The sequence below is a fragment of the Peromyscus maniculatus genome, chromosome 6, assembly GCF_049852395.1.
Source record: "Peromyscus maniculatus bairdii isolate BWxNUB_F1_BW_parent chromosome 6, HU_Pman_BW_mat_3.1, whole genome shotgun sequence".
Lineage (NCBI taxonomy): Eukaryota > Metazoa > Chordata > Mammalia > Rodentia > Cricetidae > Peromyscus > Peromyscus maniculatus.
The window spans coordinates 40,877,679-40,892,933 of NC_134857.1; the positions used below are offsets into that span (position 1 = coordinate 40,877,679).

At 42.7% G+C, this 15,255-nt stretch overlaps 1 protein-coding gene across 3 annotated transcripts in view; it reads left to right on the plus strand.

Moving 5' to 3' along the window:
- The first annotated feature begins 7,721 nt into the window (after nucleotides 1-7,721).
- The window catches only part of Tsc22d2 (TSC22 domain family member 2), a 51,652-nt gene continuing 44,118 nt past the window's right edge, over nucleotides 7,722-15,255 (plus strand). The window contains exon 1 of one of the 3 annotated variants that reach the window (XR_013052070.1): nucleotides 7,722-10,022. Coding sequence is in view for 2 of the 3 variants with exons in the window: in XM_006977539.4 (XP_006977601.1) it covers nucleotides 8,077-10,022 (1,946 nt within the window). In the remaining variant the exon portion in view is untranslated. The remainder of the gene's footprint in view (nucleotides 10,023-15,255) is intronic. The other 2 variants (XM_006977539.4, XM_006977540.4) reach the window with 2 other exon arrangements.

Below are 15,255 nucleotides of genomic sequence, written 5' to 3' on the forward strand. Positions count from 1 at the left end.
CACTGTTCAAAGAGGATTTTGATTGTAACCTAAGGAAATTAATATTTATAGAAACATGGACAGAGTTAGGGGCTAGAAGAGAGACTACCAGTTCACTTAGGAGCCAGAACATAGATGTGACTCCTGGAGATGATAGTGTTCAGTGAGAGCTGGAACTATGGAAGGAATCTGATTGAAGCTGTATTTGTAGAAGGATGCCCTCTGTACTACTAGAATTTCAGCTTATCTGAAAGGGAGGAGTGAAAAAAATACCCATAAGCTTTTTCTGCTACTAACCTCTGACCTGCCAGCACCTTTCATTGCCTAAACCCACCTAGAAGCCAGAGAACAAGAGCTCCTTAATAATAAAGATCATAGTGTCTCATTCCTAGAATGTAGAGAAGTGCATTGAGGAGCATGAAAAAGATGAGGAGGGAACACTGTGTTAGCTATCAAAGCTGCATCAGTCATTTTGTGGATCCATTTAGATGGTGGCTGCTGTATGTAAAACCAGGAATCCACACTTGTCTTTGAGAGTCTAGGTTTAAAACAAAACAAAAACTTCTTAATACTAAAAATAGTCATCTTTAGTGAACCTCCTTACTTTACAGTTTGGGAAACTGAGACTAGAGAGGTTATGAATTGTTCAGAGACAGCTCATGAGGATTCTGCAGAGCCCACACAGGACAAACCTTTAAACATTTAATTTTCTTCTAATTCTACTTCCCTTATTTTAGTTATTTTTCTGTCCTCCTAATCCCTTTCTAACCTTTTATTTAATGTATCAACTCCTAAAGTTCCCTTTGCATTAGCTAGATTTGACTGAAAATGCACTAATCATTCCTAATATTTGGTAATATTCATATTTGTAAAGCGTCATCCATCATATTTCGATAGCTAAGATAGTACTGTCATCTATTGTTCTACCTTTACAAAGTTATTTTGATTTAGGCTTCTATAGTTTGTGCTTCTAAAATATGTAAAAATAATAAACTTAGGTAAAACAGTAGAAAATTGGAAATTTAAAAAATGAAGTAAAACATCTTATAATCCCACCTCAGGGATAGCCATCATTAAAATTCTGACATATTTCTCCCCAAATTCTTTTCCTATGCATACACATAACTTTCTTTCAAAGATGATGATGTGGTTTGAATAAGAATTGCCCCCATAGCCTCATATGTTTGGATGCTTAGTCACCAGAAAGTGGCTATTTCACTATTTGAAAGGATTAGAAGGATTAGGAGGTGTGGCCTTGTTGAAGACAATGTGTCACTGGGGGTGGGCTTTAAAGTTTCTAGAGCCAATGCCAAGCTCAGTGTCTTCCTCTCTGCCTATAAATCAGGAAGTAACTCTCAACTATTTCTCCAGCACTATGCCTGCAGCTGTAATTCCCTCCAGGGTGACAATAGACTAAGCCTCTGAACTTACTCTGTAGACCAGGAACTCACTCTGTAAACCAGGCTGGCCACAAACTCAGAGATCTGCCTGCATCTGCTTCCTGAGTGCTGGGATAAAAGGTGTGTGCCACCACCTCCCGGCCAAATGTTTTCTTTTTTTTTTTTTATAAGAGTTGCTGTGGTCATGGTTTCTCTTCACAGCATTAGAATACTTACTAAGACAGATAAGATACAATTTTGTTTAATTTTTTGCTTGGTAGTCATTTAACTTTAAATTTTATTCATCAAATTAAAAAAGTATTCTTATAATGGTTTTGATTTTGATCTTTAAAAACAGAATTCAACTACCAGCAAAGTTCATTAGTAAGGTGGATTATAAAGTTTGGGCAATGACTCTCTACACCACCCCCAAAAAAACATCCTATTATATACTATAATGTGATCAGTCTTTGTAAGTTTCACAATTAGGCTGTAAAATAAAATAAGAGTTTAAAAATGGTATTTAACAAAAATGCAATGCTGGAGTATGCATATCCCTTAAGACCTGTGTGATAATCTTGGCATGCTACTGATTTTCTTTCTTTCTTTCTTTCTTTCTTTCTTTCTTTCTTTCTTTCTTTCTTTCTTTCTTTCTTTCTTTCTTTCTTTCTTTCTTTTTTTTTTTTTTCAGTTTTTCAAGATAGGGTTTCTCAGTGTGTCCCTGGCTATCCTGGAACTCATTCTGTAGACCAAGCCGGCCTTGAACTCAGAGATCTGCCTCTTTAGTGCTGGTGGAATTAAAGGTGTTGCCCACCACATCTGGCTTGCCTTTTTCATTTTTCAATCTCAATACTTTATAATAGTATCTTAACTGTGTGTTCCAGAGAAAGTATCCATGGTCTGTGCATCATCTCTACTGAAACACTCGAATATGGCTGATCTCCTTTGACTTTTTACCTCGGTAAGAACAATTATAAAGAGAACATGGTGTGTGTGTGTGTGTGTGTGTGTGTGTGTGTGTGTGTGTGTGTGTGTGTGTGTGTGTGTATGTGTGTCGGGGGGGGGGTGAGGACAGAGGGAAGGAAGGAAGGAGAGAAATTTAAACTTCATTCACACAGGACTGAAACTTAGAGAAGATAAAAGGTGAAGGAAATACCCAGGCCAGTTGTCTCCATCAAAGCTTGAATGTGACATTAGTATTTGAATTATTACATTTCTTTATATCTTTGGTGGCACAAGACTTTAATCTCAGCATTCAGGTAGCAGAGGCAGACAGACATCTGTGAGTTCAAAGCCAGCCAGGGCTACAAAACAAGACAAGAAGAGTAATACTAATACTTAAAATTATCTTGGACATAGTAGTTATCTAAGATTTTAAAATGCGGTGGCAAATACTTTAATAATATAAATAAATAAATACCACATAATTTATCTTCCTTGAAAATATACATTTTCTGGGAGGGGTTGATATATTTTTTTTTCTTATAGAGGGTATATCGTTTGATTTTCTTATTGCTGTGTGAAAAAAATGTCTGACAAAAAGGGACTTAAGGAGGGAAGGCTTCATCTGGCTCAGAGTTTGAAGGTCAGTCCATCAGCGTGGGGATGGATGTTGCATCTGTGGTCAGGAACCAGAGTGAGGTTAACGATGATGCTCAGCTTCCATCTCTTTTCATTCAGTCTGGAACCCTAGCCCATGGAACAGGTTCTGCTCATGTTCTATACAGGACTTCCTGCCTCAACCAGCCCAATCTAGAAATGTGCAGGAGTTTGTCTTCTAGGGCATTCTGAATCTTAACAATCATAGAGGGTAGAACCATTGTATTGATGAAGTTCCAATGAAAAACATTTATAAGTTAAAATCTAGAATTAGATCCGTTGTTGAGTAATGCAAGATCCAAAAGAGAAAGATTAGTAGTGAAATCTAGAGGAAAATAAGGTGACAGGTAAAAAAAAATTCTAATCATTTGAAGAAGAAAATATATATTAATTTTTTTTTATATTCAGGTTTTTAATGGCCCAAATTGGACTGGTCTTCTAGTTAACGTTCACCTTGATTTTGTATTTGCCTTCAATATCTTCTATTTTGTAACTACTTTCTCTTCTAAAGATCCCAAGTTAGAAGCAGGTAAGAGAGGGAATATTAATTTACCAACAAGAAGCTTATTGTATGGCCATTTCAATAACAATCAAATTTTTATGTGATCATGGATCATGAGTTTTAATAAATAGGAATATTTTCTTTCTTTCTTTTTTTTAATAATTTGGTGATTAAAAGCATAGAAGACAAATATGAGCATCTTCTTAATCCCAGAATAACTTTGATGGCTGGAATATAAGCTATCCAATAGATGTCACTAGTTTAGGCATCATTACTAATCAGTTATTTTCCTTAGCTACAGTTGCTTAATCTCTACTGACAGAATTATACTTTTTCTGAGTCTCTAATGTGTCATTATTCACTGGGGGATGAAGATGTCAAGTTTTCTTGAGAACCTGTTGCTCATATTCTATTGCCTGATGATTATGAAATGATTCGTCATTGCACTGATATATAAGACAACGGCCTAACAGAAGTGTGCTGTTTGCAAATAATGAAAAGCTCGTGTTGAAAAGCTCATGTTGAAGCAGTTTTTTCATCAGTGAAAGGGGGCCTTAGTTTTTAGGGTTGCTATTCCCTTACATTGTTCTTTCTAAATGTACTTCCCATACACAGCTGAAAATTGAAGTCTTTGGGGGAAGTACCAGATGTAAGGCAAATGGTCAAGTTGGGGGCTAAGAAAGCAGTAATCAAGGACTCCCACAACCTCCACTGCATGGTTTGTGGGTACGGGCATGAAGCCAGGATAACTGCATTAAAGCCTTTAAGTCTGGCTCTCCAGGGACCTCTCCAATTCCAATGAACTAGGGCTGCCATGTTATTTATTAACAACTTTCTACACACTAGTGAAGGTACTGGCATGCATACACTGCATTCTGTCTTTTGTTTGTTACTTGTAGACTTTTTTGCTTGTTTTGTTTTGTTTTTTGAGACAGGGTTTCTCTGTGCAGCTTTGGAGGCTATCATGGATCTCGCTCTGTAGACCAGGCTGGCCTTGAACTCACAGAGATCTGCCTGGCTCTGCCTCCCGAGTGCTGGGATTAAAGGCGTGCACCACCACCACCACCACCACCACCACCACCACCACCACCACCACCACCACCACCACCACAACCACCACCAACACCGGACATACTTGTAGACTTGTAATTCTTTGTGGATCAACTATGAATTACATACTTTTTTGTAGTTTGGGGATAGTTTATTTTTTCCTGTTGAGTGATTTAAAAATTCCTTAAAACAACTAGAATTCTTTTCATTTGTTTCTAATTTCTCTCTCTCAACCTAGGGATTGCTTGTTTGTTAAAAGACAGGAATTTGATGAGGTAGTGAGGAGACTGGCCTGAAACTCCTGAGCTCAAGTGATCCACCTGTCTCAGCTTCATGAGTTCTACATTTTTTTTTCTTTCTTTCTTTTTCTTTTCTTTTTTTTTGGTTCTTCGAGACAGGGTTTCTCTGTGTAGCTTTGCACCTTTCCTGGATCTCGCTCTGTAGACTAGGCTGGCCTTGAACTCACAAAGATCCGCCTGGCTCTGCCTCCTGAGTGCTGGGATTAAAGGCGTGTGCCACCACCGCCCGGCTGGCATGTGCTTTTAATCCCAGCACTCCAGAGGCAGAGGTAGGAGAATCTCTGTGAGTTCGAGGCCAGCCTGGTCTACAAAGTGAATTCCAGGACAGCCAGGACTACACAAAGTAACTCTCTCAAAAAAAAGAAAAGAAAGAATCCTAAATTTTTTTTAACATCTTCTCCTCTCTTTGTACCAGAAATGTTATCATTTCTTCAAATTAATTTTATCTTTACTTTCATTTTATAGTAAATAAAAAGGAATACTTACAGATTACTTTTTCCTCTTTAAATATGTGCCTGAAGAATATCATAACTAATAACTAAGAAGTTTATACAATAAGATAATGTGATGGCATGATCAGGCATATGCTTTTTATTTTTCCAAAGGTCATATGGTTAACAATACCCACTGATAACTAATTTTAATATCAAAATTAAAATAAGCTATTATAAATTCACATTGGATTTAATAATTCAATTCTTTCTACCTTATCGATAGAAACTGTCTTGAGAAATCACTGAAATTATAGATCTAGAAATGAAGCATTCCATCAGCTATCTTTGCCACAATACCAACATAACACTTTCTTTACTCTCCTGCCCCGTCAAGTAACAGGGATGTTATAATGAGGTATTGGTTCATATACTGACCTCCGTGAAGGACAGTTTCTACTGAGTTTAAAAGAGCTATCTCCATGAACTACAGCTAAGTACCCTAAAAAGTTCTATACAAATTTTAATTTTCAACACATTTTTGGATAAAAGAGTACTTATGTTCTTTGAAGTTTAGAGAACTGAGTAAACTAATTTAAATATGTCACCCTGATAAGATCTCTAAAAGCTGCAATAAATCTGGTCTCTTCATTTCCAGCAAAACTTCTCAGATTTTAGCAAACTGAGGGTTGTTTTCGTATGTCAGAGCTCAAGAGTGGCCAGTGTTTAAAAATAACATCCTTGTCCTCCCAAAGAGGTAGCACATGCCCAGCACTTGGGAGGCAGAGGCAGGAAGCTCTGCCTCAAGGCCTCTTTGGTTCAAGAGAACAAGTTCAAGGCCACTTTGGTTTAAGCAGGGAGCTGGGGCTACACCGGTCTTAAAGAAAAAAAAAAGAATGGTCTTATGATTTTTGGTTGTAAAGTAGCTACAAGATGGTAAATTCAATGGCACTTTCAGAGCCACTGACCTACTCCAGGAAGAGGTATTTACTCACTCACTGTACATGGTCCAAAGCAAACCAAGTAACAGCATGGCTCTAATAAGAGCCTTAGAACACTCAAAAGAGCTACACATATTTAACACAGTAGGCTCTACATCTTCGGAACCCATCAGCTGATTTCACGTTCCATGTCTCAAAAGTTTAAATGAACTCTTCCAGCCTTGAACCACAGCAAATTCAGGACAACTTGGAGTATGTTATTAATTCCTAACCTCTTCTAAAAACCGACTTTACTCTGGACAAGTAACCATCCCTGATGCTGCTGTTGAAGACGGAATTTCCGTCTAAAAGATCATCTTTCTAATTCAATCTGGCTTGCTGTCCTGTGCTAGTCAGTCACTCTCGTTTCTCTTAAATTTCACTGTTGTGACTATAGTGGCCAACATGTATTTTCAAGGCTTTTAACGTGATTCGTTTTCTCCGGTCACACACCTCTTCTGACGCTGGATCGCCCTAGTTTTCTCCCCTATCGCCCTGGTTCCATTAAGATTCTGCTAAACGTTAGGCACACACAGCACATGACCTCCAGTCATCCAGGATTTCCACACACCGGTACTGAACCCGTGCGAATGCTCCAGGCTTGCGATTGAAAACCGTCCTTTGGCTTCTCAACTCCTACCGAACCTGCAGCGTGAAATTTAAATTTGAAAAAAATTTCGAAATCCAGAACCCGCTCCCCTTTCTCTCACCCGTAGCCCCGCCCACGAACCCTCTTTCCACCCCCCCCTCCCTCAAGCCTCCACGCGAAACTGCAGGAAACCGGAGGGGGCGGGGCCGGGCGGGCGGTGACGTCACGACGCCGGCGCGTCACGGAACGGCGGCGGCTGCGGCGCTGGCGGTGGCTGCGGCAGCGGCGGCATTTTAGTCTGCGGCGGCGGCGGCTGCGGGGCTGCTGCTCCTCCTCCCAGCATCCCTGGCGCGGCCATTTCAGCCCCATCTTGGCCGAGGGGAGGGAGCTGCAGCCGCTGCTTCAGCAGTTTGAATTTCAGTTTCTCCGGGCTGGACGGAGCCGGCCGCGCCGAGGAGAAGCGGAAGGCGCCGCCACCGGTCCCCCCACGCCGCCGAGCGCCTCCGCCCGCTCGCCCGCCCGCCGTTCCTTCACGCCGCCGCCGCCGCCGCCCCTCACACGCCTGAGCTGCGAGGAGGCCGGGCCCGCCGCCGCCGCCGCCGCGGGTGGCTCCCCGAGGGAGGCCAGACGGCCGGCCTTCCCCGCCCCCGAGCGGGCTTCCGCTGCCGCCGCCGGCATGGCCCCCGGGCTGCGCTCTGGCTAGAGCCGGGGACGGAGGGCTGCCTCCCACCGCGGACCTCCTCCAGCCCCGTCCGTCGGGAAGCGCCGCTCCCGGCCTCGCCGCTCCGCCTTCTTCCTCCGCGTCGCCGCGCGGGAGCAGCCGCGGGCCCCGGCCAGAGGAGCCCGAGCGGGGCAGGCAGAACCGCCCCTCACGCCGCCGCCAACACCGCCGCCGCCTCCTGCGCCCTGCGCTCCACCCCCAGCCGGGCCTGCTGACCGCGCCGAGCGCCGGGCTGGACTGACCGCGGCGGCTGAGCCTGGCGAGCAGCCGGCCCGCCCCTGAACCACGCTCGAGCAGTCGCGGACGGCTTGAATTGATTGAGGCGCCGCGGCCGCGGGAGGTGAGAGGAAGGAGGAGGAGGAGGAGGAGGATGTCGCGCCGAGAGGCCGGCGCCCAGAGCAGCCCGTGACTTGGCGGCGCGGGCCGTGGTAGACCCAGGCGCGAACTCGGACTTTGTCTTTGGGGGCCCCGTGCTCGGCCGGCCCTTCTTCCCGGTTTCCGGTGGGGGATCCCAGAGGAGCCTCTGTCCCTCCAGCCTTCCTCCACCATGTCCAAGATGCCGGCCAAGAAGAAGAGCTGCTTCCAGATCACCAGTGTCACCACGGCTCAGGTGGCCACGAGCATCACCGAGGACACCGAGAGCTTGGACGACCCGGACGAGTCGCGCACGGAGGACGTGTCCTCCGAGATCTTCGACGTCTCCCGGGCCACGGATTACGGCCCCGAGGAGGTGTGCGAGCGCAGCTCCTCGGAAGAGACGCTCAACAATGTCGGGGATGCGGAAACCCCCGGGACCGTGTCCCCGAACCTCATCCTCGATGGGCAGCTGGCAGCCGCCTCGGCTGCGCCCGCCAACGGAGGCGGCGGCGTGTCGGCCCGGAGCGTGGCGGGGGCGCTCGCCCAGACCTTGGCGGCGGCGGCGGCGGCGGCCGCCACCACGTCGGTGCCCACTCCGGGGCCGAGTAGTGCCACTCCACCTCAGCCCCCCGCCACTTGTAGTTCCCGTTTCCGCGTGATCAAGCTCGACCACGGGAGCGGAGAGCCGTACCGGCGCGGCCGATGGACGTGTATGGAATACTACGAGAGGGATTCGGATAGCAGCGTCCTCACCCGGTCCGGGGATTGCATTAGGCACAGCAATACTTTGGAGCAGACTGCGGAGCGGGACAGCGGCCTGGGCGCCACCGGAGGGTCTGTGGTGGTGGTGGTGGCCTCCATGCAGGGGGCGCACGGGCTGGACTCGGGCACTGACAGCTCCTTGACTGCTGTGTCACAGCTACCCCCGTCGGAGAAGATGAGCCAGCCCACTCTCGCCCAGCCGCCGAGTTTCAGCGTTGGGCAGCCGCAGCCTCCGCCGCCCGTAGGTGGGGCTGTGGCTCCGAGTTCGGCGTCGCTGCCGCCGTTCCCGGGAGCCGCGACCGGGCCGCAGCCCATGACGGCAGCCGCTCAGCCAGCCCAGCTCCAGGGAGCCGTGGCCGGCGGCGGCGCCCTCCCGGGGCCTCTTGGCCAGGGTCTGCCACCGACGAATGTCAACCTGGCGCAGCCTGTGGCCCTGGGGACTCAGCCGGGCCCGGCGGTCGGCACTTCGCTGCCGCAGCATCCCCAGCAGTTCGCGTATCCCCAGCCTCAGCTACCACCCGGGCATTTGTTGCCCGTTCAGCCCTCGGGCCAGAGTGAGTACCTGCAGCCGCACGTGGCCCTGCAGCCGCCAAGCCCTGCGCAGCCCTTGGCCACAAGCGCTGGCGCGACCTCTGCTTCTGCGGCCAGCTTTCCTTTGGGCTCTGGCCAGAGCGTCTCCTCCTTGGGTGCGCAGATGATGGGCCCCTCTTCCCAGCCCAGTGAAGCTGTGGCTCCGGGTCCGGTTCCTGGCGTCCAGGCCGCTCCTTGTCAGCCGGCGGGAGTGGCCCCAGCTGCTATAGGAGGCGTGGTGCAGCCAGGCTCGGGGCTTACCGGCGCTGGGCAGCCCCAGACCGTGCAGCCTCCTCCGCAGATGGGTGGCAGTGGTCAGCTGTCAGCCGTGCCTGGTGGTCCTCACACCGTGGTGCCCGGAGTTCCAAACGTGCCTGCAGCGGTACCCGCTCCAAGCGTGCCTAGTGTGCCCACCACTTCTGTTACTATGCCAAATGTACCCGCGTCTCTGGGCCAGTCTCAGCAGCTGAGCAGCCATACGCCAGTCAGCAGGAGCAGCAGCGTCATCCAACAAGTTGGGCCGCCCTTAGCGCAAGGCACACACAGTGCACCAACAAGTCTACCACAGTCTGACCTAAGCCAGTTTCAGACTCAGACCCAGCCTTTAGTCGGGCCAGTTGACGATACTAGAAGAAAATCAGAACCCCTACCTCAGCCACCGCTCTCTCTCATTGCTGAAAATAAGCCTGTTGTGAAGCCTCCAGTTGCAGATGCCCTGGCAAACCCCCTTCAGTTAACACCTATGAACAGTTTGGCCACCTCTGTATTCAGCATAGCTATTCCTGTTGATGGTGATGAAGACAGGTATGGAAATTTTTATTTTAAATATCTGCTAGGATTGCTTGGCCCAAATAGCCTAGGATACAGTTTTGGAAGATTTTTTTCACTTGAGGCCTTTATTTTTCTTTTCAGTCTAGTAAAGTCAATACAGAGTTTTGAAGTAGAGGTGTAAGGAGACGTGGTCAACGTTTTTTTTGGGGGGGGGGTTGTTTGTTTTTAAGCATTTAAATGAATAGTGATTCGTTGATGTATTTCAGCTTAACAGTTTAAAGATGAGAGGTTTTATGCCCCCCATCAGTACTGTTGTCCCTTTCTAAGGTACTAATTACTTTTGAGTGCTTATGGCAGAGTTTGCCAGAGTTTTGAAACTGAGACTGAAAAACCAGAATTCTAGGTGGGGCAGGGGAATAGGGAATAGAAGCAGTCTCCATCAGTAGATTTGGGAAGACTGGAGAGAGAATGGTAAAATAAAATGAAGTCTAGCTTTGACTATTGTAAGTCAGACTTTTAACAAAAGGGAGTCTTGAGGGTTCCCAATAATACTGGAAAGATAGTTGTTCTCTTATCATCAATCTTGACTCTAAGGAAGGGAAGTGTGAAGTGCTTACCCAGAAGTAAAAAACTATAGTTTTTGCAATGTATAAATGTCAGTAACCAATGCCCTCTACCTAGAGTGTAAGGAATGCTTTTTTTAATAGTTTAGATAAAAGTCACTGTATTGCTATACTGTTCTATAGCAATTTATGTTTGGCTATGGCCTAATTAGGAATTTTAGTCTTTTTTTAGGAGCTGTCGTGTAGACCTTTGACATTATATAATTCCAACCTTATTAAAAACTTTAATTGCAACATTTTAACACTACATTAAAAATTACAGAAAAAGAGTGGGGTATCGTCTTACACTTGAAGATATTTGAGAGAGGTTAATTTTAGTTGCTTAAAGGATCAAAACGTGGTATGAGTTTGTAGAATCATTGGATATATAGAAGACTACCATGAAATAATAATGCTTTTTATACATTAATCCCTCACAGTCTTAGCTTTTTACTTCTCATTATCCCTGTTTTATTTTATATATTATTCTGCTAGTTTAAAAATGTTTATTGGAATTCATTCATCTCTGTTTTTCTAATTCAAAGTTCATGATTTTTGTAGCCAGGTTGTGGGAAGTCTTTGTTGCATTTGAGAACTCAGTGTCCATAGTGAGGTAGTCAGCTAGCTAGTCATTGACAAATTTAATTTGGGTTGGATTACTAAGTTTAAAAACAAAATTAAAAAAAAAAAAAAGATTTCTGAAGCAACTGTAAAAGCAAAAATCCTCTGTTTTTTTAGTTGCTCCTGTTTTCACTGGTAAGGCCACATTTGAGAAGCAGATGGAGTTTCCCTAAGTTGGATGGTGACTAGTACCTTACCTTTTCTAGCAGCCAGGAACCTCTATTTTCTAAGTTGGTAAATTACCTTTTACTTACCCTCTCTGATCTATGCACTGCCCTATATCTCCTCGATAAATGACTTTTTCCCAACCTGTTTCACACATAAAACCTATGAATGAAGAATACACCTTCTTTCCTCTTCACACACTTTGCAGTTTATAACATATGCCTCAGAAATTAAAAGGATAATAATACATTATTGAAACAAATCTGTTGACAGATGGAAACTCTGAAATATACTCTTTTTGAATACGTGCTACAGATGCATATATTTTACCTTACTATAGTAAAAGTAATCTCAGAAATCATATTTCCTAATATAATGAGTGTTTTAACTACGGATGGTGCTATATGATTGTTCTTAGCTGCATCAGTCAATCCTTTCCAGGGTTTGATTGTGTGTAGCTCCACTTTAAAGGTGCCACTTCTTTCCTTTACAAACCCAGTCTTCAATTCTGCATTGCAGACAATCAGTTTTACCATTGATTTTTAACATGCTGGTTTCCAAGATGTAATCTTACACATTTGATATTTTGTCACTGGACCAAGACACCTGGTGAAGGAATGAATCCATTAATTAGAAATAGGGTTTTGTTTTGTTTTTTGTTTTGTTTTTTGTTTTTTTAAAGGGAAAGTCTTTATAAAAGAGGGCATTCTAAAGTTTTGCACTTGAGAATAACGGTTTTCCAGGCACACAAATTTAAATTAACCAGATGAAAATCTTTTAAGGAATAGTATTTACTAGAAATAATACTTTTAGTATGATTTGAGGTTACTTTCTCAAAATCTGCAGTATTATTATGATCCATTAAATACGATATAAATTGGGAAGGTCTTGAAGAATTATGTCTTAAACTTGGTGAATAGGTTAATGCATTTATATCATAAGGAAATACTTGTAAATATTCATTCTTTTGTTTAAATTCCAAATTTAGTAAACAATTTTTGTTCTTTTGTTTTTAAACAAAAGAAGGGAAATGGAAGGTTAACAAAATGTAGGTTTTAGGTTCATATATTTGAAGCCCTGTTATGGTTTTGGTTCCATACAAGGTCCTATATTGAATCAATTTTGAGATCATTTATATTACACAACTACTATGACACCTTTGAAAGGGCTGATACAAAGTGTTCTCAGTTACCTGCCTGCTGACCTTACATTATTAAGTATCAAGTTGTGAGATTCTTCCAGCCATTTTGAGTAGAAAAAATTATGATTACACATTGACTTGTCAGATTGAATTAATATAAAGTGGTGGTTATAATGATGATTGATAAAGAATTGTGTAGCCACTTTTACAGTGAACATTACAAAATTTGCTTAAACTGCCTGTACATTTAACAGACCCCTTTACTGTAAATGAGAGGAGATATAAACTATTACTGGCCCTAAATGGAGCACAGTACAGATTGTTTTCCCAAAATAACTGACCAGTGTGAACTCTGAAGGTAGCATTCCAGGAACTCATGAATGGCTATAATTGTGAACTGTCAACTGTCTAACTGACAGTTGAAAACCTGATTATTGTAAGGATCCCTTAGTAGTGTATACCTCTGTGTCTTGTTTAATTTGAATAATTTGCTAATGACTAGTAGTGCTAACTGGCATGTTTTGGTATGTGCTATAAATACAAATTTGTTCATATATATATTTAATGGGTTTTATATATATTTAATGTCCATATCTATACATATATGTATGTATTTTTTTAATGGACTTCTCCCTTTTTTAACTTGAAGTTTAAGTGAGAGGATTTATTTAAATACATACCAGGAACAACATTATCCTCTTCTCTTGGTGTAAAACCTACAGACCCCTTTTTTTAAGAGTTATGTTACAGAAAGGCCTCATTGGGCTCCCTGCACATGAGTTTAAAAATATGAAAGCTCCTTACTTGAATCCTTTTCTTTGTACTTTTCTTTTTAATCTATTGCATCATGGAGGAAATTTTGATCTTCCAACTTTACAATTAATGAGTAAATCACGAGCAAGATACTGTCTTATTCCTAAGACTTGGGGAATGCATTCCTACCAAGGAGTAGGTAGTCAAAGTGTAAAATCAGTGAGGGTGGCACACACCTTTAATCCCAGCAGTTGGGAGGCAGAGGCAGGCCGATCTCTGAGTTACAAGGACAGCCAGGGCTATACAGAGAAACCTTGTCTCAAAAAAATAAAACAAAAAAAAAAGTATAAAATCAAATGTATACATGACATTATTTAGTATAAAAACTGATGATATAGTAGAAATATCTAACTACTAAAATATACATTAGTTGTAAACATGGATCTAAATAAAAGAAATTCTGAATTAACAGGCTGATTTTCCAAAGAAGCTGAAATTCCTATAGCTATATCAATAAGAGTTTGACATTTTATAGTCACAGGGACACCTTTTTTTTTTTAAATCGAGAACTAATTAATTTGGGCCAAATGTTTATTATTAAAGAAAATAAACATGTATAGGAATGAAACATATTTCAAGTAACTTTTTTTTTTTAAGATTTATTTATATTTTTTAATGTACACAGAAGAGGGCGCCAGATCTCATTACATATGGTTGTGAGCCACCATGTGGGTACTGGGAATTGAACTCAGGACTTCTGGAAGAACAGTCAGTGCTCTTAGCCTCTGAGCCATTTCTCCAGCCCCCAAGTAACTATTTTATTACAGATTTTTTTCATGTAGGTGAAAGAAGCATATGGGATCATAAATCTATGAAATCATCTTTGTGATAAGTCATTTTACATAATTATTTAATAAGTACCCCTGAGAATAAATGCAGTATCAGTACATTTGTTCTTTAAGGCTCTGACAGGATTTACTTGGAAATGGTATGATACTAAGATTATGCATCTGATACTTCAGACTGTGGACTAGGGTATCATTTTTGCGCTGGGAGAGAAGTTAGATGAAGTGTCCTTCGATGACAAATAGCAATCTGTTAAGCAGATGCTCCCACCTCCCAATATTATTCTTTTTTTTTTTTTTTTTGGTTTTTTTTTTTTTTTTGGTTTTTTTTTTTTTTTGGTTTTTCAAGACAGTGTTTCTTTGTGTAACTTTGCGCCTTTTCCTGGAACTCACTTGGTAGCCCAGGCTGGCCTTGAACTCACAGAAATCCGCCTGCCTCTGCCTCCCGAGTGCTGGGATTAAAGGCGAGCGAATATTAGAGTAGGAAAGAGATTTTGATTTTTTATTTTTCATGATGGCCTGAGTCTCGGGGTAGGGAAGTATTGTACTGAGTGATGGCAGATAACAAAGATGAAAGAAAATATAGTAGAATAACATCTGTTTTGTCTTAGAAGAAGTAAACTTGACAATAAAGAGGACTAGTTGTCTGGTTTTTTGTAACTTTTTACTTTTGGATAATTGTTTTAGACCATTTTGTATCTACTTTTCAGAAGAGATACTGTTTACTAATTGTATTAATCTTTAATAAATATAAAGAGAAGGGGCTATTTAAAAGCCAGTCTGTCTAGTTAAGTGTACCCTAAATGTTGACCCCTTACTAGATGCTTATGAAAAGCCAGATTTTTTAAAAATAAATCTTAATTGTTAGTATTGTTTGTGGGGTATTATGCAGCAAAGCTCGTGTATTGGAATAAACCTTTAAGCTTGTGGGTTTTTTCTTTATACTCAACCAGTGGTTTAAGCTATTATTTTAGATAGCACAATACTGATGGGTAAATCTACAAAGAATGTGCATACATAAATCATTGATCTTTCCCATAGCAAATTAAGAACATACTAATTATTCAATATTATGTTCTTAGCCTGGCATTGTTTAAAGCAAAAGTTAGTTAGTTGCCTTTTTGGGAGGCAGGGGCAGA